This window comes from Choloepus didactylus, chromosome 15 (assembly GCF_015220235.1).
Source record: "Choloepus didactylus isolate mChoDid1 chromosome 15, mChoDid1.pri, whole genome shotgun sequence".
Classification (NCBI taxonomy): Eukaryota; Metazoa; Chordata; class Mammalia; order Pilosa; family Megalonychidae; genus Choloepus; species Choloepus didactylus.
In genome coordinates this window covers 31,040,192-31,067,257 of record NC_051321.1, presented here as the reverse complement: position 1 = coordinate 31,067,257, position 27,066 = coordinate 31,040,192, and the positions used below count along the sequence as shown (strand labels likewise).

The window sequence follows — 27,066 nt, the reverse complement described above, 5'->3', positions numbered from 1 at the left end:
ATGCATTACTTCTGAATTGATGTGGTGTTTTCTCAGTTTAACATTATCAGAAAGCCCATGTTAATTTGCCCTGTTATTGATAATATCACTTACTTAGGGTGGCATCAACCAATTTTCTCTCCTCTACTATTAGGCTATTATTTTTCACTTTGTAATTAATAAATATCTTTTTGGAACATACTTGGAAACTATGTAAGTATCCTATTTTGCATCACACTTTTACCCATTACTAGTTCTAGTATCCTTTAATGTTTCTCACCTGAATCAATTATTCCTAAGATAGTTGGGAACGGAGATTTTCTAATTTCATTATTACTTCCACCATAAGGAAAAGCTTTCCCTTCATATTTATTTATTATCAGAATGGACGTACGGATTTTTAATTTAGTCAAAAGGTTTTAATCTGTTACTATCGTTGTTCGTTTTGATCCTTAAATTATCCCTGATTTGGCCAGTGGAAGTCCCTCCAAGCTGGCTTCTTCATCTATTTGACATTTTTGAGCACTTCTTTATTTTCTGCACAAGTTGTTTCAGGCTCATCTTGTACCTTCCTTTCAGCAGCTCTGGAATCAGCCATATTTCTGCAAGAGGCCTGGTTCCTTTTAGTGGAGAAAGGTATTTGGGACTAAGATCCAGACACCACCTAAGCTTGTTATTACTGGGGTGTCATTGCTCAATGGATCAATTTCTCATTCAAAGAATTTAGATTCTAAAATCAAACTCATGTTTAAGTGATCAAAGATGCCTATCCAAAGGCATTTATCTTCTCATCACTCTCACCAATTCCAAACAAGACCAAGCCACTGTCTTCCCTTGCCTGGATTAACCCTCCTAACTGGTCCTCCTGCTGCCAGGATGGTCTCTCTACAGTCTCTTCTCCATACATCAGCCAGAATTTAAAACAAACAAACAAAAAAAAAAAAAAAAAAACAAAAAAAAAAAACCACTCTCCTGTTCATAACCCTCCACTTACCAAGAATAAAATCCAAAATTCTCAACCTGGCTTCAAGGTGCCAAAGGATTTGGCTTTATCTCTAACCTCACTTGCTACAACACTCCCCCTCACTTACAGGACAGGCACACCCCATCCAAAGGGTCTTGGTACCTGCTTTTCTCCCCCAGGTATTCAAATGGCTTGCAGTGGTCTCCATTTAGGCCTCTACTCAAGTCATGTCTTTAGGGGAGCTTTCCCTAAATATCCTATCTGAAAGTGATGGATCCTATCCATCATGTATAGTTATCAGAGATGTTGTATATTCATCTATTTGCTTGTTGTCAGTCTCCTCTTCTGAAATGTGAGCTCTATGAGGATAGGGGCTTATTTTCTGCTGTAGCCCCAGTGCCCAGAATACTTCCCAGGGCATTGTGGGCTCCCGAACGGCTGTTGAGTGAATGAGGGTAACATTCACACCTTGCCTTCTGCCAGAATTCCCCCTCACCGTTTTCTTTGCACAGTTAGCTTATTCTCATTCTTTAGATCTCAGCTTAAATGTCATCTCCTCAGAGAAGCCTTTCCTGATTACCCTGTTCTAAGTTCCATTACCCCACTCCCATTTTCTATCTCAGCCTCTTATTTCTATTGTAGTACTTATATTGACTTCCCTTTATCTATTTGCCTGTTGCCCCCATCTCCATGGCTCCTCGCTAAAATGTAAGCTCCATGAGGGCAGGGACAGCCTTGTTCTCTTTTCACCACTGTATCCCCAGAGGTCAAAACAGTTTCTGGCAAATAATAGGCACTCAAGAAATTTGTTGTATAGAATTTTAATAGGTAAAAATTTGAAACAATCCAAATGCCGTAGAACACAGGGCAACTGTTAAAGAATGAGATTGCTCTTTGTACACTGGCATGGAATGATGTCCAAGATATAGTTAGTATAAAATGCAGCATGCAGAACAGTGCAATCCCTTTTATGTAATTAATACTATGTACGTGGAAAAAATACTGGAAAAATAACAGATCAGATCCCAGTGATCATCTGGAGTTGAGGAGAATTAGAAGACTTTAACTTCCTACATTATATAGATCTGTATTGCAAACTTTTTATGTTTTTTAAAAAAACACTAACATCTGAGCACAGTACATGCCAGGCACCTTGCTGAACACTTTACTTGCCGGCTTTCATGGCATCCTCTCAATAACCTTGTGAGATAGTTACTAATATCATCATCCCCATTTATAGATGAGGAAACTCATTCTGGGACATTAAGTAATTCACCCCAGGTCACACAGCAGACCCATCTCACAATTTACCACATTCCTGTATTTTTATAGTTGGAAAAAAAAAAAAAAAGGAACAGGAAAGTCAGATTGAAACTAGGAGTAACAGGAGTTCAGGATTCAGACTTTGTGCAAAAGATGCTAAGCAAATTTGGCTGTGAGCTTCCTGGAAGTCAGGCAAAGAGGAAAATGTGATTTGTTATGAAACCTTTGGTGCTCATAAGATAAAAACAAACCACTGATCAGGAGAAACATCCTTCCCAAGTGCTGAGGTTTGAGAGACCTCCTCCATGAAGCACATGAACACTACAGTGTGGAGTTGGGTGGCTTACAACTTCACTAACACACCTGTATACCCAGGTAGCTGTTGGCCAGTTACAAAGGGAAATTTAGTAGAAGCAGTTTCACAGGGGGCCAACTTTCTACAATGTGGGCATCCAATCTGGTGGTCTGGCTTGACCCATAGTTACAATTGGATGTATGGGACCTTCCCCGACAGGATGGCAGAGTAAGACCTTCAGGCCTCCATCTCCCAACAGAAGACTTGAAGAACCAGCAAGAACTGGCAGAAACATCTTTCTCAAAGCACCATAAATCAGTTAAAGGACTGCAGAAACAGGGCAAGCACAGAATCAACAAAAAGACCACCAGAAAATGATAGGATCTTGTGGCACCCTGGCCCTTACCCATCTCAGTGCAGAGCCAGCCCATGCTCCCTCCCAGCATGGATCCCTGGTCCCAGTTCTGGAGGGAGTGGAGTAACCCTTGTGCACATGCTGGGATCACGTACATCTGGCCCAATCTCTGTGGTGGTGGCCTGAGGGATTGCTGTCCCAGAACTTGCCCTGTGTGTAGAAAATGGCTCACTGAGCTCTCCTACAGAATGCTGGCACTGTGAGACATTAATTCAAATACATAGAAGAGGAACAAAATTTGTGGTGACCAAAAAATGCTGCCTTCCAGGACCTAGTATTTACAATGTTCTGTTGACAAACACGTAACAAAAAATTATTGTTTTGACGCTGGTGACCACAGAAAGGCTCAAATTGTCAATCAGATTCTGGGACTGTGAAGAAACTGTTTCCTAGGGAAGAGGGGACATTCAGAACAGTATAAACAGGGGAATCCCTAGGGCCACTCACTCATGCTCAAGACAAGATCCTATGTGCAAAAAGGATCGTGTATGCCCCTATGCTTTGCTCTGGAAGTAGTCTCCCTGAAGGAGAGAACTCACCCAGGTCAATCTGCAAAGACTGTCAAAACACTAGCTGAATACAAGCTTAAGGAACAGACATCTCAGGGTCTAAATTCCAGCAATAACATGCTAAAATAACAAAATGTCCAGATTTCAACTAAATATTACAAAACACACAAATAAACAGGAAGTGATGGTCCAAGCAAAGGAGGAGATTAAAGCTTTAGAAACCACCATTGAGGAAGATATATCAGCCAAAAACTTTTTAAAAATGATCCTAAATATGCTCAAACAACTAAAGGAAAACATGGACAAAGAACTCAAAGAAATCAGGAAAATGAGATGAACACAAAGACAATATCAACATAGAGATGGAAATTATTAAAAGGAACCAAATGGAGCTGAAGTCCACAGTAACAAATAAAAAAATTCCCTAGAGCAGCTCAACAACAAATTGGAGCTGGCAGAAGAAAGAATCAGTGAACTTGAAGATAGGACAATTGAAACCATCCAGTCTGAGGAGCAGAAAGAGGAAAGAATGAAGAAAAGTGAACAGAGCCTGAGAAACCTGTAGGACACCGTTAAGCACACCAATATATGCATTGTGGAGTCCCAGAAGGAGAAGAGAGAGAGAAAGGGGCAAAGAAATAATGGCTGAAAACTTCCCAAATATAATGAAAGACATGATTCAAGATGCTCCACAAACTCCTGATAGGCTAAAATGAATAGCCCCACATCGTGCCATTTATAAACAAACTGCTGGATGCCAAAGATAAAGAGAAAATTCTGAAAGCTGCAAGACAGAAACAATGTGTTACATACAAGGGAATCTCAATAAGATTAAGTGCTAATTTCTCATTGGAAACCATATAGGCAAGAAGGCAGTGGGAAGACATATTTAAAGTGCTGAAGGCAAAAAAATTGCCCACCAAGAATTCTGTAACCAGCAAAATTGTCTTTCAAAAATGTGTGAGCAATTAAGACATTCCCAGAAAAACAAAAGCTGAAGAAGTTCATCACCACTAGACTTGCTCTACATGATACTAAAGAGAGTTCTGCAGGTTGAAAGGAAAAGGACATTAGACAACTGACTGAAGCCATGTGAAGAAATAAAGATCTCTGGTAAAGATAATGATATGGTAAATATAAATACCAGTACTCTTTTAAAAAAATATTATTAGAGAAGTTGTGGGTTTACAGAACCAGTACTCTTGCATTTTCAATTTGTAACTCCACCTTTTACTTCCTCTGGGATCTAAAAGGCAATATATAAGCTGTAATGGTAAGTCAATGGTTTGGGACTCATAATGCATAAATATGTAATTTGTGGCAAGAACTACATAAAGGTGAGGGGACGGATGGGAATACAAACATAGTTTATGTATGCTATTGAAGTTGTTAAACTGGTATCAAAGTACAGGAGATTCTTATAGATTTAGGATTTTGAGTTTACGCTCCATTAGTAATCACTATGAAAATATCAGAGAATATGCAAACTCATAAAGAAAGTAGTATACAGGTTATCAGGGGTGGGGGGCAGGTGCAATGGGGAGTTAATGCAAAATGAGTGTAGAGTTTCTGTTTGGGGTAAAAGGAAAGTCATAGTAATGAAAAAACTGAAATATAGACTAAGCTTTGTACAGTATCTGCATTAAATTTCTTGAACTTGGCAACTGCATTTAAGGTGATTACAAACTGAATATCCTCATTCTTAGGAAATGTACACAGAAGTATGTGCTCAAGGAGCATGACGTGTGCAACCTGCTCTCAAATGTTTGGAAAATAGGCAGATAGACAGACAGATAGATGATAGATAGAATGCTATGGCGAAGGTAGCAAAATATTGAAATTGGTGCATCTGGGTATCTGCGGGCGGAGCGGGGGGGGGTGGGAGAAGCATATGTTGGAGTTCTCTGTATGGGGTTTGTATTATTTTTGCAACTGTCCTGTAAGTCTGAAATTATTTCAAAATAAAAAGTCAAAAAATAAAATTACAATGAAAACAAATTATATCAAAATGAAGTTATCCAAGTTTTTAAAAATTTGGATGTGTGGCTTAATCCTCCAGCAAACCCCTAGAATATCACAAACTTCAGTCTATTAAGAATTAGACCATTAGCAAGAATGGAGAGACAAGAAGTGACCTTCATTTTAAATTTCACCCCTAATTAATCTTCCAGGTAGGCTGGTTGCTTTTACTGCCCTTTTACAGGTGAACAAACAGAGGCTCAGAGAGCCTTAAGTTTCATGAATAGAAAATGTTAGCGCCTGTCCCAAACCCAGGTCTTGGGCCCCTTTCCCCAGCCATGCCAACCACGCTTCAACAATAAACCTTACGTCCTCAGAATCCCTCTCTGCGTGGTGCGCCTCAGGACCGAGGAATGCCAGCAGGGCACGCCAGCAGGCACGGTGCAGAAGAGCTGCGGAGGAGGGGCACATTGTCTCTGGAGGTCCCTCCCTCTCTCCCATTTCCTTGCACCCAGGCGGCGAGGTAACATATTACACAGATCGGGGAACACTCCACCCCCAGGCATAAAAATGGCTCACAGCATACACTTGCCTTCATTCGTTTATTTGGTTTTCTATACAAGCTGGGGATCACGGGCCCTGACCTTGGGGAGGAGATGTGGAGGGATCTCTGCTGAGGAGAAGAGAGGAAGAAAGGCAAAGTTGGGGCTTGCCGCAGCGCAGGCTTTTGGGGGACGGGGGAAAGGTGAGGAGGAGGAGGGAGGGGGGAAAAAACGGTCCAGGCCCTTCCTCTAAGCCGGTCTTGAAGGAGAGAGGAACAGAATACCAAAGGAAGTACGTCATCTCTTCTTGCCCTTCCCCCACCGCCCATCAATAAATGTACAGGAGGGGAGCGGGGGTGGGGAGGGGGCAGTACCCGGGTCTCGGTAAAAAAGCAAAACGACAAGTGCCCTTGGCTCGGGTGCACAAGCGGCGAGGCCTCTCCGCTTCCCTCCCGCCAAAAGCGGGAGGCGCAGGGAAGGAGAGCCGCGTGCATCTTCAGCTGGCTCCCTCAGCTCAGGCCTTTTCTCCTCTTCCCAAGGCCGCGCTCCGCGGTTTCACGGGCTGGGCTGCTGTTCCGGCTGCCGGAGTCGCCGCCGCCGCTGGCGGGCCGGCGAAACAGGCGCCTCTCCACGCGGTACTCGGGCTCGCGCACACGCGGCGCGACCTGCAGCAGGAACTCGCCGCGGCGGTAGGTGATACGCACGTCAGTATGCGGGAACGTGCCGTACGCGCGCCGCAGTTCTCGGCGCACGAAGTCGGGCAGCTGCAGGCGTGGGCCCAGCGCGCGCTCCAGGAGGCCCCAGCGCAGCTCCGCGTGCAGGCTGCCGCCTTCGGGCCACGGCACCCAGCTCTCGGCCTCCGCGGTCCCCGTCGCCGAGGGCAGCTGCAGCGCCGGCCCCGCGTAGCCGGCCGCGGGGAACGGCGGGCACAGGGCGGCGACGTAGGCCTGGGGGAAGGCCCACCAGGATGGCGCGGCCGCCAGGGGCGTGCGCGGCCCGTAGAAAAGGTGGTACTCCCGCGGGGCCGCCCACTCACCCACGCTCAGGCTGGGGGGCCGGCTGCAGAAATTGTGGCTCTGGATTGAGGGTAGCAGCAGAGGGGTGGGCAGGTAGGTGTAGGTGAGGGGCTGCAGCGCAGGCCAGAGGCCATCCCCGGGTGGCTGGCAGCTGTATGAGTACATGATGTGGACCTCAGGCGCCGGGCATTTTTGCTGGGGCCTCCTCCTGGACCAGAGCTGTGGAGGAGGGCGGGGGAGGGGCTAGGAGGCACAGACTTGGTGCTTACTACCCCTACCACCCAAGTCTTTGGTTCATGGCAGGGACTAATAATACCTCATGGCTTTTGGAAACTCGTTCAAAATTAGGTGTTCAGCTCTCCCGCCTCACCTCTTGTCCCATGGCTGAGCCTGAACTCCCATGCTCCCAACAGGCAATAAGGATCCAAGGCTTTTTCAGCCGACTTGCTCTGCCCAGGTAGCTCCCCACTTACTTGTCTCCTTCAGCCTGGAGAAGCTGGTCCCCAGCGTTTGGGACAGCCAGAAGGATGTACAGCAGAGCTCCTCTCCACCACTTTTTAGTTGAGCTTCTCCCTCCATGCCCTGCCTCAGCAACGCCTCCCCGTTACTAGGCAAAGGGAAACACCTTGAGCTGGTCTGGAGCCAGCCAGCTTGTGTCTACATTCTGTGAGTCTCCGGGTCACTCTGGCCCCAACCTAGAGGCTGATGCCTGCCTGTGTTCAGGGACACCCTCCCCACAACATACACTGACAACTTCCCAACTCCCTTTCCAATCAGGTTAACTCCCTGTTCCCCACACCCAACCTCCCAGCCCTTCCTGTTGGGTTGTGTTATCGTAACATTTTGTGAAGCTCCTACGCACCAGGCACAGAATCAAATTGCTTATGAGTTTCAGATTTATATCAATCCTAAGACGGAGATACTAATATTCTTCAGAATTGGTACACAGTGAATGTATTCAATGTATGGAGCTCACGTACGTTAAGGAAACTTGTCCAAACCCACACCACTACCTATGGTAAGGGCAAAATTCAACCCTCTTGTCTATCTCAAAGACTCATGTTCTCAGTATTTGTGTTATTGCCAATCCATGCTAGGCTTCTTCCAGAGCATCTCACACTCCTCTCACTCTAGATTGTTATATAGGTTCCTCGAATTCTTTTTTTTAATGCAATTTTATTGAGATATATTCACATACCATACAATCCTCTAATTCTTAATAGCCATGTGAAGTACATGGTGATATCATTCACATTTAATAGATAGGGAATCAGGGGCTCAGAGAGGTTATACTTTCCCAGATCACACAGCCTGTAAGTAGCACAGTGGGATTTTAACCAGTCCAACTGATGCCAAAGCCCAGAAATCCCTTGGGTGAAGCCAGAAAGATTGCTTCATCCAGACTGGATGAGCCCCAGCAAGTGTCCCTGCCTGAGCTCTAGTTGCTGGCTGCAGGTCACAACCTTCTTCCTCTCCACCTCCTCCAGTGGGGTGAGTGGCAGTTGTTTCCCCAGATGCTGGGCTGTCAGGCTGTCTCACTTTCTCTCCCCCTTCTGTATTGATTTGAGCAGCATCACCAGCAACCCTGCCCTGCAGGTTCTTCTGGGTTCTTAGTATCCCTCAGGCCTTCCGCTGGGAAGGCCTCTGTGGTAGTTTGGAGGTCATATGTACCCCAGAAAAGGTCATGTTCTTTTAATCCATTCCTGTGGGTGCAGACCTATTGTGGGTTGGACCTTTTGATTAGGTTATTTCAATTGAGATGTGACCTGTTTCGTTCAGGGTGGGTTGGTCTTGATCCTCTTGCTGGAGTCCTTTGTAAGAGGATAAAACACATACAGAAGCAGAGGGAAATGAAATTAAAAGAAGCTCACAAAGAAAAGCCCCAGAGAAGCTAAGAGAGGACCCACAGAGAAACAGGAAGTCCCTGAAGCCAGAAGCTGAAAGCAGAGAAACCTGGGAGAGAAGGACAAGCACGTGCCAGCTATGTGCCTTCCTATGTGGCAGAGGTGTCCCAGATGCTGGCAGCCTGCCTTCAGAGTCCAGGTATCATCCTGTTGATGCCTTGAGTTGGACATTTTCATGGCCTAAGAGCTGTAAATAAATTGTGAGTTAATAAATCCCGATTGTAAAAGCTAACCCATTTCTGGTATACTGAATCCCAGCAGCTTTAGCAAACCAAAACAAGCCTCCCACACCCCGATAATGTCACATTTCTTTGTTCTTGACTGAGCTGCTCTCCCAAGTTTAAGCCAGAACAGTGGCCTAGTGAGGGCAGTTGATGGGCTGGGTTCTGGATGGGAAAAAGGGCTTGATACCTACCTAACACCCCCTACCCCGGCTCCAAGAAAGAAGCCTCACCTTCTGCCTATCCTAAGAGCTTGTCCCAGGACACAGCAGCCTCTGTTGGGGGAGGCCTCCTGTGATAGGCAGAATAACCCACCCTACCCCAAGGTGTCCATGTCTTAATCCCCAGAACCTGTGACCATGTTACATGGCAGGAGGAAATTAAAGTTGCTAACTAGCTGACCTTAAACTAAGGAGATTATTCTGGATTATCTGGGTGGGTTCATTATAATCACAAGAATCCTTAAATGTGGAAGAGGGAGGCAGAAGAGTCCACATCAGAGTCACGTGTTATGAGAAAGACTCCATGGACTATTGCTGACTTTGAAGATGGAAGCGCCCAGGAGCCAGGGATGCGCAGCCTCTAGAAGCTGGAAAAGGCAAGAAAATGGATTCTCCTCTAGAGCCTCTAGAAAGGAATGTAGCTCTGCTGACACCTTGATTTTAGCCAGTGAGACCCATCTTGGACTTCTGACCTCCAAAACTGTAAGATAATAAATTTGCAGTTTTAAGCCACTAAGTTTATGATGACTTGTTAAAGTACCAATAGGAAATGAATACACCATCCCACTCCTATTTATAACCTTGCCTCTCTTCTAAAATCCTGGCACCTGAGGACTGTCTGAAGGTGACCCATGGATGGACTTCACCCCAACCTGAGGGGGTCACTGATGGGCCCTATGGGAACATCTGGTTTCTCCACCTGCCTGCGCTCCCTCAGGGGATCCAGTCACACTTGGAGGAGTGGGGTATGTGGGACACCAAGCTCAACTCCCAGCTGGGAGAGTAAGGAGAGTGCACTTTAATTTTTAAGTTCTTTGGTTGAGGACTCTGCTGGTCTGGGGAGGAGGTTTTCAGTACAACATTAGAAAGTTTTCAGGCAAAACAAGAAAAATAAGGACCAAGCAGTGGGTTGCATGGCATTTGTTACCCTGCTTCCAGGAACAGCTCCTGGTTGTTCGGGTCCCAAACCTTGCCTACTCTCAGCAAAGTGGTCCTGGGGGATTGACTTCCATCCTTCAGGCTTGCAGGGTGATTCTGGCCTAAACCAGTCAGCACTGCCACCCGTGCAGCTAGAGTGATTGGTTTGGGATAGCCATGTGACCCAATCTGGGCCGAAGGGAAGCAAGCACAGGACTTTGCTCTCTTGTTGGATGGAGGCAAGTGCTGTTTTTCTGTAGGACAGAAACCTGAAAGCATGCATCCTGGATCGGGAGGGGAAGGGCTTTCGGAGCATGGGGCCACAGAAGAAGTGGAATGGAGGGGCAGAGAGATAAAGTGGCTCCTAATGGCATTGTTTGAGTCCTACACTAAAGTTATGAAATCCTTTTTTGCTTAAGCTAGTTTGAGTAAGGTCTTCTATTGTTTATAGTCACAGATACAATACCCCTACCCCACCCCTGCCAGCATTTTATTATGAAAAATTTCGAACACTTAACAACCTGAGTCGTTTTTGATTGGGGAGCCTAGTGATCAGATACACATTTTAAGAAGCTCACTTGAGAGCAAAGTGGAGGGCAGATTGGAGAGAGAGAGAGGTTGTGAGGAGGTTCTCATGTTAGCCCAGGAAAACTGACAACCAGAACAAGCAGGGGATGGAAAAAAGAGACGGGAAGGGGGTAGGATTCACCTGGGCTTGATCCCACAGGACTGTCCGATGGGGGAGCTGGGATAGAGGGTGGATGCACATGGCCCTGGCTTGGTTGACTGGGTGGGGGTGGTCAAGGCAGTCCTAAAGGGAGATCGGAAGTTGAGGGAATGGTGAGTTCAGGTGGGATGTTCAGGGGCACTGTTCTGCAGGCAATTTTTTTTTTAACCTCCATCCATTTTTTATTACAATGTGCATGATACAGATAATATGTATCCAAACACACACACACACACACACACACACACACACACACAAGTCCATTAGTGGAGCAATTGAATCATTCATGGAACATTTAGGTAAAAAAGGGTTGATTTCAATGATCACTTCTCTATTGCTTAGGAAAAAAACATGTTTCAGGAATTTTTTTTTAATTGTAGAATATAATATATATATATACAGAAGTGATAACTTTCCAAGTGCAATTTAACAAGTAGAAAGCAAATTTCAAAGGATGTTATGGGCTACAGTTCCACAGTTTCAGTTATTTCCTTACTGTGAAATATAATATATATGCAAAAAGATAATATCTTTCAAAGTATGATTTAGCAAGTAGTTATATAGGAAATTTCCAAAATGAAAACTTGGGAGACTTTCCCCTCACTGAGATAAAAGCCCTGGGAGAAAGTGCCCCAGTGAAGGGGACTGACGAGGACTTGACAGTCAGTTAGGAGGAGAACTTGGTAGAACCTGCATCAGACAGAAAGCCAAGGGGGGAAAGAATTTCAAGGAGACAGAGTGTATCTCTCTCTCTCCCATACTCCAGAGACTCCCATATGTCCCAAGGAATCAGGCAAGTGATAATGGCCCCCATGTCCCCTCCCATATAGCTCTGTGCTTGGCAACCAGGAAGAGAAATCAGAGAGTCACAAGGCCCACCTCTGGGGCAGACATAAAAGGTAACTGGTCACACTATGAAATTAGAGGGCTGAAGGACCTCAGAGGAAATCATACCAGAGTTTAACCATGGGGCATTAAGTGCAACAGGATGGGCCAAAGTCTTTCCTGTTGGGTCACACCAGTTCTGACTCCTCTGGACACTTGGGGGTGGTGGTGGTTGCACTCAGAAAAGACTAAGCGTTTGCTCTTAAATAAAGGCACACGTTGGCCAGAGAGGAAAAGCAGGGGGACGCTTTTAACAATTTTTTGGAGGGCTTAGAGTACCAGACTCCATCCTGAATGCTAGATTTCTTGCCCTCCGTCTCACAACCAGGAAAGCACAGATAGGTGTAAGGCATAGAGATTAAGAAGAAATCATCACCTTCCTTCCAGTTGTGAGGGCTTCCTGGAGCAGGAGGGGTTTCAGTAATTACTTGAAGTCTAGAAGACAGTATGTGTGCATGGCTTGGCGGGGATCTAGGAGGGAGAAGAGGGTTTGAGGGGGGTGAGGTTGGGGAGAAGGAGGAAAGAGAGATGGATGTGGGGAGCTGGATGCTGGAGGTAAGTTTCATGGGGTCCTTGGGGACTCTGCAGGAACTGATGGAATGGGCCCCAGTCCCTGAACCCTGGTTCTCCTGTGTTGGACCATTTGCTGTGGGTGGTCCTTTGCCAGGTAAGGGGGGTTGTTGGAAGTGAGGACTCCCAATAAGCTGCAGAAAACTTGTTGACAACAATCAACAAAAGGCCTCTAAGGGACAACAGTTTATGAAACTCTTACATCCCTGTTTCTCATTTAATGGCCATGAAAGCTCTGTGAGGCATAGAAGTAGAGGCTTGTAAAGGGGCCCCTTAACAAAGAAGTGGTGAAGTTAGGAGCCTGACTTCCAAGTCCTGCAGAAGCAAAAGGTCATGCTCCTTGCCCTATATCCTAGCGTAGGGAAATTGAGCAGGTCTGGAGTGTGTGCTGTTTGGTTGCCTAAAAAACCTATCCGTGGTGGCGGGCTTACAAGCCAGTTGGGGAATGGCATGGAACATCCCTCCACAGACTAGGCTGAGCAAAACAACTTGACTGAGAGGGCCTGGGAAGGGGTAGGCAAAGCAGCCAGGTAAGAGGAAAGACCCCTTTTCTGGGAGTCAGGAGAACTGGGTTCCAACTTGCCTGGGCTTCCTGCTTGTTGTGTTAAAGTCAATGCATGTCTCTGAACCTCAGTTTCCTCATCTGTAAAATGGGGATAGAAGCACTTACCTCCCAGAGATGAGGTGAGTATTCAATAAGATAATGCACGTGGAGAGCTTAACGCAGTATTGGACACAAAGTAAGAGCTCAGTGCTCCTTATAGTTTAATTTTACTATCACTAATATGAGGAGGTTGGGCTTCAGGGTTGCTCCTTCAGGGCCTGCTCCTGTCCCCCTCCTCATCCCCCCAATCCTTTGGCTGTGCCCTGTGCCCACAGCTCAAGCTGGGCCTTCCCAGCTTGAGGGGCTCACACTCTAGCATCAAGTCCCAGATCGTGCTGCTGCAACCTCCATATCTGCTTCAGCTGTGAATTCAGTCAGATCACGAGCCTTGAAGGAAGGTGCTGAGCTTCCTTCATTCTCCAAATCATTACTGAGTAAGGATGGGGGAGGGAGGTGCTCAGGAAAGACTTGTGATTTGAACTGAAATGATATTGAGCCTTCACGGAACTGAAAGAGAGTATGAGCGGCCAGGAACCCAGGCAACCTGTCCCCTTCTTGCTAGTGTGCACATTCTCATTTTGGTCCCGAAGGGCAGACGCCGATGGAAAATATGGCGACGGCGGCCTCACCCGTGATCACCTGTCCGGGTTGCGGTCCTGGGGGCCGCGCAGAGCCAATCGCCGAGCGGGGGCGGAGGGAAGGGCTGGCGAAGAGGCTGGCGGCGTGCGCGCAGGCGCACTGGCTCGCACCTGACTCCTGGCAGCCGCGGGATTCGGCTACGAGGTCCGGGATTTCGGTGAGAGGCTGGCTCGCGGCTGGGGCTCCCGGGCAGGAGCGGGCGCGAGGTGGGGCTGGCGTACCCAACCGATAAACCCAAGGGAGACGGGAATGCTATTAGCTCTGGGAATTATGGGGGCTGTTTGCGGGGGTTCCAGAGGCGATCCGGTTGTGGGTTGGGAGAGCGCTAGGGTCAGTGTGGGAGAAGCTTGGGCTCGAGGGGTGAGGGTGGAATCCTTGCGGAATGGGGTCCCTGGGAGGTCTGGGATCACAGGATGCAGTGGGTCAGGCCGTGATCAATCCCATAAACATTCATATTAGACTTACCTCGTGGTGTAGTAGAATTACTTAAGGAGCTTTAAACAACAACAACAACAACAAAACAAAAAAAAAACAGAAACACTGAGGCTGGGCTGTACCCAGAGTGGGTCCGATTTCATGGGTCTGAGGTGGTCTCTGGGCCTCAGTGTCATTGAATAGCTCCTCGGATGATTTTAACATGCAAGCGGAATGGAGAACCACTACACGTGTTTCAGCGCCTGCTGTGGTGTAAAGAGCTCCTGGGTTGACCCCGAACTCCACTGTGTTTTGGGAGCAACGGGTGGAGCCGCTGCTGTAGTAGCTGTGGCGTTGGTGGGGCGGTGGGGAGAGGATGTGCCTTCCCAGCCCATTTGGGTGAAAATTTACTCCCAGCCTGAGGTGGAGGATGGGCCCATTAGAATTGGGTATAGAAGGTGGCGTCCCCAGCAGCCCGTTTGAGTGCCTGGCCCTGCTTGGGGGAGAGAGGCAAGGCTCGAGTGTGAAACAATTCAGAGGTCAGTTGCTTGTTGAGAAAAGGGTATATTTATATTTGCATAGAGTATTACACCTTTCAGTGTCATTTGTTGATATCCCTGAGGAGAGGCAGGCAGTGGAATTGTTTTCTCCATTTCATGCATTTAGGGATAAAGTCACGCTGGTTAGCGATAACGTCCAAATGTGACCTAGTGTTCCCAGCTTCAAATCATAGGCCTATCAGCAGCTTTTTCCCTCTGCACTGCTTTCTGTTCTTTAGACCTGCAGGAAAACACCTTCCCTCCTTTTGATGCCCTTCACTCCTGGGGTCCAGTCTGGAATTCTTGATTTCTTCCACCACATCTGTCAGCCTCCCCACAACCCCTCACCTACATAGGTTGGCTCTGAAATCAGGGAGAATTTGCTGTTTTTGTCCCTTTCTAGTTCTTTCTTTCCCAGGAGCCTAATGGGATGAATGGGGGAGAGTTTCCTACCAAACCCAGATCTGATCTGTTACCTCCCCACCCCCAGAGAGGCCCCCCTCCCTCCCATTGTCCCCAGGAGAGAACCCTTTCTGTGTTCTGCCCCCCTTTCTACTTCTCTACTCTGAGTCTCTTCCCATATTTTCCTGTTTTTCTTAGCACAGTCCTGGGCCTATGCTAAAAGCTTAATAAATGTTACTTTTTGTCATTAACATTCTTTGGTACCTGTTGTCTTGCTTTACCCATTGAGCACATCAAGGCCCCTCAGGTTGCCTCTTTCTTCCATCCGCCAGAGCTAAGCAGAACGCGTACCTTGGGATGCAATGGGATCAGGGGATGATGAATCTCCCACCACTGTTGCTGCTCTTCTCTTGGGCTGGGCGTGCCCATCTTGGCCTTTTAAGGGCAAACCCATCCAGCAGGTATTAATTGAGCACCTACATGTGGTGATGGAGCCTGGTGGGGGGCGTGGGCAGGAGTCCTCAGTGGGTCTGGCCCAGCCCTGCTCCGAAGGAGGGGACAGGGAGGCATTTGGATGCCTGGTGCAGGGGCCCAGGGTTGTAGAGAGGGGTGAGCACACCTGCTTGGGTGTACTTGGGAAGGCCTGTGACACTGAACTGGGCCTTGAGTGGACAGGATTTGATGAGATTGTTGTGGTGCTGAGGGGCATGGTGAAGTGAGACATGGAGAAATTTTTGTTTTTTTCAGTCACCTGTTTTGAATCTTGGCTCCAGCACCTACTAGCTCTGTGACTCTGGGCTGGTTATTTAACCTTTAGAGCCATCTGCAAAGTGGGGATGGAAATAGTAACAAAGGTTGTAAGGACTCATGACAATGAGTGTAAGCCAGGCATATCCTATATGCCTGAGAAATGGTACCTAGTTACACCTAGGGTGTTTTAGGTGGACGGAACAGCATGAACAAAGGTTGGAGGTGGCACTGAAAAAAATAATTTGAGGGATGCCAGATGAGAGGGGCTCCCAGGCAGTGAGAGGCATCCGTGTTGGGTGCTGGGAGAGAACTTCAATCATAGATTTGGCAGAAGACGCTGAGTGAGACCCTTTAAAGACACATGAAAAATAATAAGAGCTACTGTGTACTGAGGGTCTTCTGTGTGCTGGGCACTGTGCTCAGTGCTTTATATACCTTTTGCATTTCAACCCCACAGCCACTCTAAGGTTGGCATTTACAGATGAGAAGACTGAGGCTCAGGGAGAGGGAGTGACTGGTTGAAGGCCACACAGCTGGGACCATATCATGGGGGAAAGTGGGTGAGACAGGCTGTAGGGGCTGCTAGGCAGGCTCTCCTGCAAGGTGCCAAGGGGTAGATGGAGTTGGTTGCAGGTTACAGGTTCTCTCTCCCAGGTTATGCAGCTAGGCTTGGGTGATTGGGGGTGGGAAAGGCTACTGGGGAAAGTCTGTTTTCTGATAGAGGAGAAGAAGCTAGAAGGGCAGCCTCTGAGGAGTGACTCCACCACTTCACCCCCACCTTCTCCAGGGCCGTGGTTCACCTGGACGTGTTGCTTTGCTGGAGCCCAGGTTTGTGTTGGGAGTCTGGCTTTTCCAAACAGTTGCATGCAGTTGGTTCCTGCTCCTTGCAGGCCCCCCTCTTCTGACCTTCCTCCAGTGCCCCTTCTCTTCTCTTGAAGTCCCTCACCTGGGGCTGAAGCCTGATTCCCGTGATATTTCCCTGCTTCTGCATTATCTGTTGTAAGTGATTCCAAGGAAATGCCCGTTTCTGAGCTTCTTCCATGTGCTGGGCACTGTGCTCTGGCTTCCAGGGCATTAATTTAAAACTCCCTGCACCCCATTTTACTGGTGGGGAAACCAAGGCTCAGACAGGTTAAGTGACTTGCCTGAGGTTGCAGTCTTAGAGGGAAGTGTGGTTGGGATTTGAATCCAGGCCCTTCTGACGGCATCTCACTGCCCTTTGAGGTTTTCTTCCACCTTTGTCCCAGCATGGGTACAGGGAGCTACCTGGTGGAGGCTGGGGACCGTGTGTTTAGGGTTTGCCTTCTCCAACTCCCAGGGCATCTGGGTAGGGGTTGGGAAGACTTCACTCTCTTTTGGCAAAGGCTTTGGGCTTAAGGCAGGGGGAGTTCTTGAAAGGGCCTGGGGGGAGCGAAGAAAGTGACTGGGGTTAAGGATAGTAACAGAGGTGTATATTGTGTTTCACAGCCCCAAAGCACCTTTAGATGATATCTCATTTAATCCTAACCCTATCCTTTTGAGGTAGGTAGCAGGGCCTCTCTGGTCTGTGAGGTTCAGTGGTAGTAAGTGCTCGGGTTCACTGAGCACTTACTACACTTACCATGCTAAGCGCTCTAGAGTATTTTCTCATTGACTGTGAACAAAAACTTTATGAAGTAGGTAGGGTTATCATTCCCATAATGCAGATTGAGAGACAGGCACAGAACGTTCGAGACCCCCAGTTGTGTTTTCTTCCCACTAGGGACTTAGAAAAGCAGTGCCGGGGAATCTAAGGGTGATGGATATGTTCATTATCTCAGCTGCGATGGCTGCACAGGTGCATACCTAGGTTAAAATTACCTGATTCGACACTTTGAATATGTGTAGTTTACTGTATGTCAGTTATACCTCAGTAAAGCTGTAGGAAAAAAAAAAGGGTTTCCCACTGAGCATTCCTTCAGGAGTTCGAGAGCCCCAGGAAGAGGCCACCTCGGAGATTCTGGCAGACTCAGTGGTCTGGTTTCAGGTAGTTCTAGCCCGCTTCTCCCTCTCTCGTTTCCTCGCTCACCAGGCATAGGCCGGCATGAGGTTGGCATGGGTGGGTGCCTAAGGATCTTCTGAGTGACTTGCTACCCAGCGAGAGTCCTCCTGTTCTTCCCTCAGAGCCTCTTTCTATCCCAGTCACTCCCACAGCAAGAGTGGTTGAGTCCGGCTCTTTGTCCCCGTGAGGGAGACAGAAGGTGAAGACACAGGCCCTGCTGCTGGAAACTCCAGACTCAGGATGGGGTGGGGAGAGGCAGGAGTGTTTGCTGTGCAGACAGAGGGAATGGTGGGCAGGGCCAGGAGGGATCCACAAGGGCCTTAGGAGTTGGAGAAAGTTTCCTGGCCATGGTTTTGGCTCCTGAAGGATGGATGAGAGCGAGGTGAGGAGGTGGAGGGTGCTTCTGTGGGAAGGATCAGCAAGAACAAAGGCAAGAGAAGAGGGTGGTTGGAAATCCAGAGGGAGGCCAGACTGGCCTGGCCGGGAGAGGCTGGATTACAAAAGCCCTTGAAGACCAGGGCGGTTGGGGTGGTGAGGCCTTGGCATGTTAGGCAGCACGAGCCATGGTGGGTTCTGGGGCAAGGACAGGTTCTGGGGAGTCGCTGCTGCTGCTGTGGGACTGGGACTGAAATCGGCCCTCCAGGGCCTGACCTTACTGGGAAACAAGTCTCAACTCTGCACATGGGCATGTGTGTGTTTACTTGTGCCTGTAGATGAAGCCTGTGGGCAGGCTCGGGTCGAGGGTCACGGGGGCTCTCCAAGGATCAGTCCCTGAGGGTGATGTGATGGTTTGAAGCTGTACTTACCCCAGAAAGACATGTTCTTAAAGTCAATCCATTCCTGTGGGTGTGGACCCATTGTAAGTAGGAACTTTTGACCAGGCTACTTCAGTTAAGGTGTGACCCACCTCATTCAGTATGCATCTTAATCTTCTTACTGGAGTCCTGTATAAACAGAATGAATACAGAGAGAGTGAGAAAGCCATGGAAGCCAGAAACTGAAAGCAGCAAAAGCCAGAAGAGAAGGGGGAGGCCAGCAGATGCCACCATGTGCCTTGCCATGTGGCAGAGGAGCCAAAGATTGCTAGCAGCCAGTGTTTCAGAAGAAAGCATTGCCTTCATGATGCTTTGATTTGGACATTTTTCTCAGCTTCAAAACTGAACTAATAAATTCCCGTTGTTAAAAACCAAACCATTTTACGGTAACTGCTTTCAGCAGCCTGGCAAACTAAAACAGGTACGTATTCATCTCCCAGGGCTGTATAACCAAGAACCACAAACTGGGTGGCTTCAAACAACAGAAATTTATTCTCTCACAGGTCTGGAAACTGGAAGTCTGAAATCAAAGTGTTGGCAGGGCAGTGCTCCTTCTGAAGGCTTCAGGAGATAATCTTTCCTTTCCTCTTCCAGCTCTTGGTGACAGTCCTTGGCCTGTGGCTGCATCACTCCAATCTGTCTTCAGATGGCTGTCTTCTCCTTATAAAGACATTACCTTAATTCAGTGTGACCTCTGCTTAGTTACATCTGCAACCCTATTCCAAATAGGGTTTCATTCACAGATACTGGGGGTTAGGACATGAACATATTTTTTGGAGGGACACAGTTCAACAGATTGGGAAGCCCCCAAAGCTGGGGGGAATAGATAAGCCCATGTGAGAATTATTTTTCTAAAAAGAGAACAGGAATTTTGAATTTTAAAAAAAGAAAGAGACAGACAGACAGCTTAATGCCTGTCTGCTTGAAGTGCAGTCATGTGAGGCAGCAGTGGCAACCCCACCTGGAAGCCTGTTAGAAATGTAGAATTTCAGATTCGTCCCTAGACCTTCTGAGTCAGAATCCTGAGCACGTTATAGTTTGAGAAGTGCTGTTCTAATAAGAATCCTATTTTTATTTCCTTTCCCACTCATGGTCAGTCTGGCCTGTCAGTCTTTGTACATGAATCTGCCTGGTTGGGAGCTGGGCACCCACACTGTCCTTTGTTCTCCTCTTTTACATGCCACACTCTCGGGTTTCTCTGCCCAAGCATCGATGGTGCCCATGTGCGAGCCCTCCGTAGGCTTTTCTGGAGAGCACTGGGCTTTCTGAGCCAGGCCCTTTGTTGCACTCTTGGGCTGTGTCCAGCTTTTTGCTGTTTAGAAATGCTGCTGTTACGGACATCTCTGTCCACATTCCTTTGGGGTTAGATCCTTGGGGTGGAATTTCTGGAATCAAAGGGCATGAGTGGTTGTGGACTCTTACCACATTTTGCCAGATCATGGAGCAGACATCACATCCCTGTTCTCTCAGGCAGTGCAAAGGAACCTGATTTGGGAGGTCAAAGAGCAGAACAGGTTTTGGAGCCAGACAGGCTTGGGTTCAAATCTGCTGCTTTATTGCTGTGTGACACTGGGCAAGTCACTTAACATCTCTGAACTCAGGGTTGTTCTCCATAAAATCGTCATAGTGCTAAAGACTTCACTGGTTTTTGGGAAGATGATAATGTACCACCAAGATCCATTTGTTGAACACTTACTGTGAGTTCTCTCATTTAATCCTCACGGTTCCTCTGCAGAGTAGATATGATCACCCCCCTTTTCCTTTTACAGAAGAGGAAACAGGCTTGGGTTAAATAGCTTGCCTAAGGTTGTACAGGAAGTACATTGTCTGCTGAAAACTAGGTTTGTCTTGGTCATAATGTTAAGGTCCTGCAGTGTGGATGAAGTAAGATAATGAATATACAGCTCTCAGCCTAACTCAGCAGTTGTGGGATCCCTGCCCTCTTTTCCCGTGGGCTTTATCGGTTTTGGTGGGTTATTCCCCCAGTAGTGGTATCTAGGTTAGCATTGTTTCAGCTGTACTTCAACCAAGATTCCCAGGTTTGTTTTATATACACACTGTCTCTCAGAGGAAGTGGTTTTTAAAAGACTCAGGGGTCTGGAGTTAGAAGCCAAGCTGGCTCTGATCCCTGCTGCTAACTGGCTCCTCCTTCCCCAGGAACAAGAATGGCAAGACTGCCTGTGGCCATGGGTCCTCCCCAGTGCTCCTGGGGCTGAGGCCGGAGCTGGGGCTGGCAGCCATGGGGCTGGGCTGGCCCCAGGCCTGGTTGTTAGGCCTGCCAACGGCTGTGGTCTATGGCTCCCTGGCCCTCTTCATCTCCATCCTGCACAATGTGTTCCTGCTCTACTACGTGGACACCTTTGTCTCAGTGTACAAGATCAACAAGACGGCCTTCTGGGTTGGAGAGGTAGGGCCAGGCTGGGGCGGCCAGCCTGGCTGGGAGCCTAGAGGACACATGGGCTGCTGGGCAGATGGCAGGTGCTGGGTCCTGCCCTGTCAGGGCCCCGGGCCAGGCTGCCCACCTGGGCCTTGGCAGGGGATGCTGGAGGTGGCGGCCTTGATGGGTCCTCCTCCGTGGGATTAGACCAGCCCTCCTGGCCATGTCCTGGGAGCCAGGCACTGCTCTTTATGTTCACATATACAATATATGTATATGTATGTGTATATATGCTTAATAATAATAATAATATGTATTATTATTCATGCATGTGTTTATAGGCATAGATGAATATAGTATGTGTATATTATTATACATAAGTATATATATATGTATATAATACATGTATAATATGTGTGCAGGGTATAATTAATATAATGATATAGCATAATAACATAATATAACATAACATATATTCACAGGTACTAACTTATTAGCTGGGCCCTGGATGGGTAGGGCTGGGTGGGGGCAGTGGCTGGCTGAATGGGTTTTAGCAGGACTGATATGAGCAGAGGTTTGTAGGCAGGAAGGCAGGCTGGGGTGGGGAAAGCCCTGGGGAGGAGGCTGCCTGGAGCCCACTGCCCTTTCTCCCTTCCACCTGCAGACAGTGTTTCTCCTCTGGAACAGCCTCAATGACCCCCTCTTTGGCTGGCTCAGTGACCGCCAGTTCCTCAGCTCCCAGCCCCGGTTCGTGCCTTGGGGATGGCTCATGACTGATCCTGTTCTACCCCGCCCCTCTCTCCTGGTAGAGGACCTCTGTCCACGTTGGGGGTGGGAAACTGTACCCCTGCCTTCCCGGGGCCCGGGGCAGGCTTTGTCCAGACTGGGGATGTGGTCTTGACCAACCCTTGCCTTGCTTGCCCAGGGGAAGAGATCCACCCCACCTTGGCTTGTTTTGCCCCTCAGAACTAGGCTCAATACCCCAAGCACCCTCTGTTGCTTCTGGCACATTCCTTTACCCCATCCCTGCTTTGGTCCCATTGCTGCTGTCCCCATCCTTGAGAAGTGGGTATCCTACCACCCTTTGGCTCTCAGCCCTGTCAGGCTAGTAGGGAAGGAGGTTGGGACAGAAGAGTGTACCTGCTGCTGGGTTGTACTTACCAATTGGATTGCTGGGGACTCAGGCCACAGTGGGGCCACCCCAGTGTGAATCCTGCACACTGGGAATGCATCCCCCTCTGGGGCCTGAGCAGGGGTACCTGGGACTGGCCAGGGCTGAAAGGGCATCTTCTAACAGCCCTCCTCTCCCTGGCAGGTTGGGCACCAGGCTCTCCTCAAGGGCCGTGGTGCTAGCACGGGTGCGGGCACTGGGCTGGCACGGGCCGCTGCTGGCACTGTCGTTCCTGGCGTTCTGGGTGCCCTGGGCCCCAGCTGGCCTGCAGTTCTTGCTGTGCCTGTGCCTCTATGATGGCTTCCTGACTCTCGTAGACCTGCACCATCATGCCTTGCTGGCTGACCTGGCCCTCTCAGCCCACGACCGCACCCACCTCAACTTCTACTGCTCCCTCTTCAGTGCAGCTGGCTCCCTCTCTGTCTTTGCCTCCTATGCCTTCTGGAACAAGGAGGACTTCTCCTCCTTCCGTGCCTTCTGCGTGGCACTGGCTGCTGGCTCTGGGCTGGGCTTCGTGGGGGCCACACAGCTGCTGAGGCGGCGGGCTGAGGTGGCTGGCAGGGAGCCAGGGTGCCCAGGCCTGGCTGTGGATGGTGGGTGAGTGGCCAGCCCTCCTTCTCCAGGTGCCTCTAGCACTCAGTTCTGAGTCTGATTTCAGCACTGGGTCCCCTGATTGATGGGTGGCTGCCCTGGAGTGGGGGGATGGCTGTGGCCCAGCCCCGGGTCCAGGCAGCTCTTAACTCCTTTCCGCCCTGTAGCCTGTGTGGAGAGGAGCTGCTTGTGGGCGGCGAGGAGGCAGGCAGCATCACCTTGGGCCAGTACCTCCGGCAGCTGGCGCGCCACCGGAACTTCCTGTGGTTCGTGGGCATGGACCTGGTGCAGGTATGGGGTGTAGTGCCACACCCCCCAGTCCCACTCCAGGCTGGCTGGGATATGCTGCACACAAGGTGGGAGGTTCCGCAAGAGCTGGGGAATCAGTTGTGAGCCTCGTGGGAGGGCTGATGGGGATTTGGTGTGACGGCAGGAACACAGGCAGGACAGTTGCGAGACCTGGATTCTAGCACCGTCTGAGCTCTTAACTCCCCGTGTGATCTGAGGCAGAGCTCAGCCTCTCTGGGCAGCCTTGGCCTCATCTATAATGTGAGGAAATGAAAGAGACTCCTTTTGAGGACTCTTGGCAATCTTTTAAAAAATCTGAGTGCTGCCCCTAAAACACATACCCAAATTTAGAAATAGATTGTTTTATGTCATTAAAATTGTTTTATTAAGGTGTTTTCAATTAAAAAGAAAATCTTCTAATTGTTTCAATTACTATCTTATCATGCCTAACTTTTGCAAAGTTAGATAAGAAACAGGAATTTGGTGTTAGGTTTTGTTCTGGCATGTTCCATGTGAGATAAAGGCCTGTTCTCCCTCTTGCTGCTCTGTGGACGGGGGACTCATGCTCTCCTTTTGGCTTTTGGTGCTGGCTCCAGGCTCCCGTCCCCCCCACCCCCTGGCAGCCTCCTCACTGCCCCTTTGGGTTGCAGGTCTTTCACTGCCACTTCAACAGTAACTTCTTCCCCCTCTTCCTGGAGCATCTGCTGTCAGACCACATCTCTCTCTCCACGGGCTCCTTCTTGTTGGGTGAGTAAGTGCCTTAGGTAGGCTGGAAGGACAGAGGCTTGTACCCCAGAACCCCTAGCCCAGCTGTAGGAATGGCCACCTCCCCAGCTGGGGCCCCCGGTGGAAAGGGCAGGGATGAATCTGCTGAGGACTTGTGCCTCCGGTCCTTGGCTCTGTTTTTCCAAGGAAGGGGTGGGAGCCTATCGTGGGTGTGGGTAGGGCCAGGGATGCTCTTCCATGGCTCCGGAGGCCACTTGGCGCTGTGGCAGGCCACCAGCGAGGACTAGAGTCGGGTGGGCCTGGGTGGGGGCCCTGACTGTGCTTATTCACTGTGTGGCTTTGGGCATTTGATCTCTTCAGCCCTCCATTTCCCATTGTAAAGTAGGGGTGATAGTACTTACCTTAAAGTGGTGTGAGGATTAGATTAAAGAATGACCGTGAAACTCTTACAGCCCGGCACAACGTTAGTGTTCAGTAAATGCAGGCTATGGTTCTGCTTGTTAAATGTTGATAATTGTTGGGGCTGTGGCAGTGCCCCCTGACAAAGCTGGGCCCCTTCTCCCCAGGCATCTCCTATGTCGCTCCCCATCTCAACAACCTCTACTTCCTGTCCCTGTGCCGGCGCTGGGGTGTCTATGCTGTGGTCCGGGGGCTCTTCCTGCTCAAGCTGGGCCTCAGCCTGCTAATGCTGTTCGCTGGCCCCGACCGCCCCGGCCTGCTCTGCCTCTTCATTGCCAGGTATGCGCCTGCCCTACCTCAGCCCCCTCGTGTCTGCCTCATGCCCCCACTCTTGCCTTCTCTCTCTTCGCCGGCAGTAACCGCGTCTTCACTGAGGGGACCTGTAAGCTGCTGACCCTGGTGGTCACTGACCTGGTGGACGAGGACCTGGTGCTGAACCACCGCAAGCAGGCAGCCTCGGCACTCCTCTTTGGCATGGTTGCCCTGGTGACCAAACCAGGCCAGACCTTCGCTCCACTGCTGGGCACCTGGCTGCTCTGCTTTTATACAGGTGAGGGCCCAGTGGCTGGCAAGAGACTCTTGAGGCTCCAGGGGGTGCAGCTTACCTGGGGCACCAGCTGACAAGCCTGAGCTCTGAGTCCAGTGAGGGAGAGTGGTGACAGGCCTGGCTGGGCCGCCTGGGCTAACACCTCTCCTCTGCCCCTTTCCACAGGGGCAAAGGGGACTAGGTCTGAGATTCTTCCAATAGTTCATTTGTTAATTCAACAAATATATATAGAATACCTTCTTTGTGCCAGGCGCTGCCCTAGGTGCTAGGGAAATAACAAGGAATGACAGACAAGGTCTTTGCTGTCACGGAGCTGATGTTTTGTCAGAGGGGGTGGTATGGTGAAAAATGGGAAGATGTGGGCCAGTAGGACTGAGAAGCTACTTAATGTGGATAGGAAAGGCCTCTCTGAGGTGACATCAGATGGGCTGAATGGTAAGGAGTTGGTCTAGAAAAGATCTCAGGGCATCCCTGGTGGAGGGAACAGCAGCTGCAAAGGCCTGAGGTATCCGGGTGCTTAGGAGATGAGGCTGGAGAAGTGAAGAGGGCTTTGTAGATACTGATGCAAAGAGAAGCTAATGGGAAAGTTTTAAGCAGGCAAGTGACATAGTCTGATTTACATTTCTATAAGTTCACTCTGTCTTCTGTGTGGAAAAAGGATTATAGGGATGCCAACGGGAACAGCAGGGATATCATTGAGGAGCTGGGGCAAAGGCAATGGAGGCTTGGACCAGAGTGGTGGCAGGGAGCTGGAAAGAAGGGGATGGGTTTGGGCTACGTTATGAAGTTGGGAAAGGATTGGATGTTGGGGAGTGATGAAGGAACTTGAGGCATTGAGGAAGGCTTTGCGGTTTCTGAGCTGAGTTACTTGGTGGACAGTGATGCCATTCACTGAGAAGGGAAGGATTAGGGTCGGAGCAGGTTTGGGGGAAGAAATCCAGAGTTGTGATTTGGAGGTGTACATGTGATGTTTGAGGTGTCACACAGTGGACTTTGGAGGGGAACTGGCTGACCATGCTTTCTGTGTTCTCTTGTCCCAGGCCATGATCTCTTCCAGCAGCCCCTACTGACCCCTGTGGGGAGTGCCCAGCCCTGGCCAGAGCCCCCGGCGCCCCCCCCAGCGCCAGCCCCGATGCTACGTCAGGGCTGTTTCTACCTGCTGGTGCTGGTGCCCATTACTTGTGCTCTGCTGCAGCTGTTCACCTGGTCCCAGTTCACGCTGCATGGCAGACGCCTGCACATGGTCAAAGCCCAGCGCCAGAACCTATCACAGGCCCAAACTCTGAATATTAAGACAGTGTGAGAGGTGGGGCAAGGCCACCATGGTGACGACGCTGCCTGCAGCCCTGGGCAGGAGCTACTTTTGCCAGTCTGGTGGAAAGACACAGAGTGGGAGGGTTCTGGCTGGGCCAGGAGCTCCACCGAGGCCCACCGTCCTGCTTAGCTGTCTGGCCCAACTCAGGCAAGGGCGGTGCTGGATGTGCTCAGGGACCTGTTGCCCCTTATGGGGCAGGAGGAAAGAAGAGGACCAAGAAGCGAAGGGCTGTCCTGCGGTACACAGGGGCTGCTGTGGGGCACGGAGGCCTGTCCGTGTTGGCTGAGCCTGGCTGCTGCGTGGGCTCAGGAACCACTGCTCCCTTTCATCCATTTAGGGGAAGCCGAGTGTAATCCCCCAGACCTCCCCCTCCACCCCAGCAGTGATTTCTCTCGGAGGGTTCCCTGCTTCAGCTGTGCCTGAAGTAGCAACCCCATCCACTGCAGGGTTCCCCCACCCCCACCCCGCATCTAAAAGGTCATTTCAAACAGACTGATTAAAGCCAGCCATTTCTATTCCTCAGGTCTTTACTGTGCATGTGAGTAGTGGATGGTGGGGTTGGGCATTTTTCTAAACAGTGGGCTACCTGCATGAGCCTTGCTGAGGTACCAGTGAGAAAACGCAGATTGGTAGCTGCCTGGGAAGTGGGGGAAAAATGGCTTTCAGGCCTGGGGCCAGTCGCCCAAGGGCAATTCCCATGTACCATCTTTGAACACAGTAGTCAAGGAAGAGGAGCTTCGTTTAGGTTCTCAACCTTCTAATCACCAGGAGAACTTTAAAAACAAAACCAGAACTGATGTCTGAGTTCTTTTCCCAAAAATTCGGAATTAATTAAGGGTCTGGGGTATGGCCTGGGTGTTGGGATTTTTAAAAGCTCTGAAGGCACTTTTACCATGCAGCTGGGATTGGGAACCATTGCTCTAGGCCAGTGTTTCTCAACCTTGGCCCTGGAGACATTTTGGGCTGGATAATTCTTTGTTGTGGATATTCATCAGCATTTCTGGCCTCTACCCATTAGATG

General features: G+C 49.4%; 2 protein-coding genes across 10 annotated transcripts in view; one reads left to right on the top strand and one right to left on the bottom strand.

Moving 5' to 3' along the window:
* Positions 1–5,975: 5,975 nt before the first annotated feature.
* Positions 5,976–7,538, bottom strand: C15H10orf95 (chromosome 15 C10orf95 homolog). Its single transcript, XM_037804018.1, has 2 exons — positions 7,416–7,538; positions 5,976–7,161 (listed from the first exon to the last, which is right to left on the bottom strand). Exon 2 carries the CDS (start codon positions 7,105–7,107, stop codon positions 6,436–6,438), a length of 672 nt encoding a protein of 223 aa, XP_037659946.1. The 5' UTR covers positions 7,108–7,161; positions 7,416–7,538; the 3' UTR covers positions 5,976–6,435.
* MFSD13A (major facilitator superfamily domain containing 13A) overlaps positions 6,282–27,066 on the top strand; it is a 31,959-nt gene continuing 11,174 nt past the window's right edge. Inside the window, exons 1-10 of one of the 9 annotated variants that reach the window (XM_037804008.1) lie at positions 14,088–15,447; positions 16,524–16,564; positions 20,729–20,978; positions 21,613–21,695; positions 22,264–22,716; positions 22,878–23,001; positions 23,649–23,745; positions 24,291–24,462; positions 24,540–24,733; positions 25,771–26,563. In XM_037804008.1, coding sequence (XP_037659936.1) covers positions 15,349–15,447; positions 16,524–16,564; positions 20,729–20,978; positions 21,613–21,695; positions 22,264–22,716; positions 22,878–23,001; positions 23,649–23,745; positions 24,291–24,462; positions 24,540–24,733; positions 25,771–26,033 — 1,776 coding nt within the window. In that variant the 5' untranslated portion in view covers positions 14,088–15,348 and the 3' untranslated portion in view covers positions 26,034–26,563. Of the gene's footprint in view, positions 6,616–13,736; positions 13,789–13,816; positions 13,838–14,059; positions 15,448–16,523; positions 16,565–16,629; positions 16,736–20,728; positions 20,979–21,612; positions 21,780–22,263; positions 22,717–22,877; positions 23,002–23,648; positions 23,746–24,290; positions 24,463–24,539; positions 24,734–25,770; positions 26,564–27,066 lie in introns of those variants that run through there. The other 8 variants (XM_037804010.1, XM_037804009.1, XM_037804012.1 and 5 more) reach the window with 8 other exon arrangements.

What these genes read in the sequence shown, in the direction of transcription:
- C15H10orf95 (XM_037804018.1), bottom strand. Translation starts at nt 7,107, where the DNA reads ATGTACTCATACAGCTGCCAGCCACCCGGGGATGGCCTCTGGCCTGCG.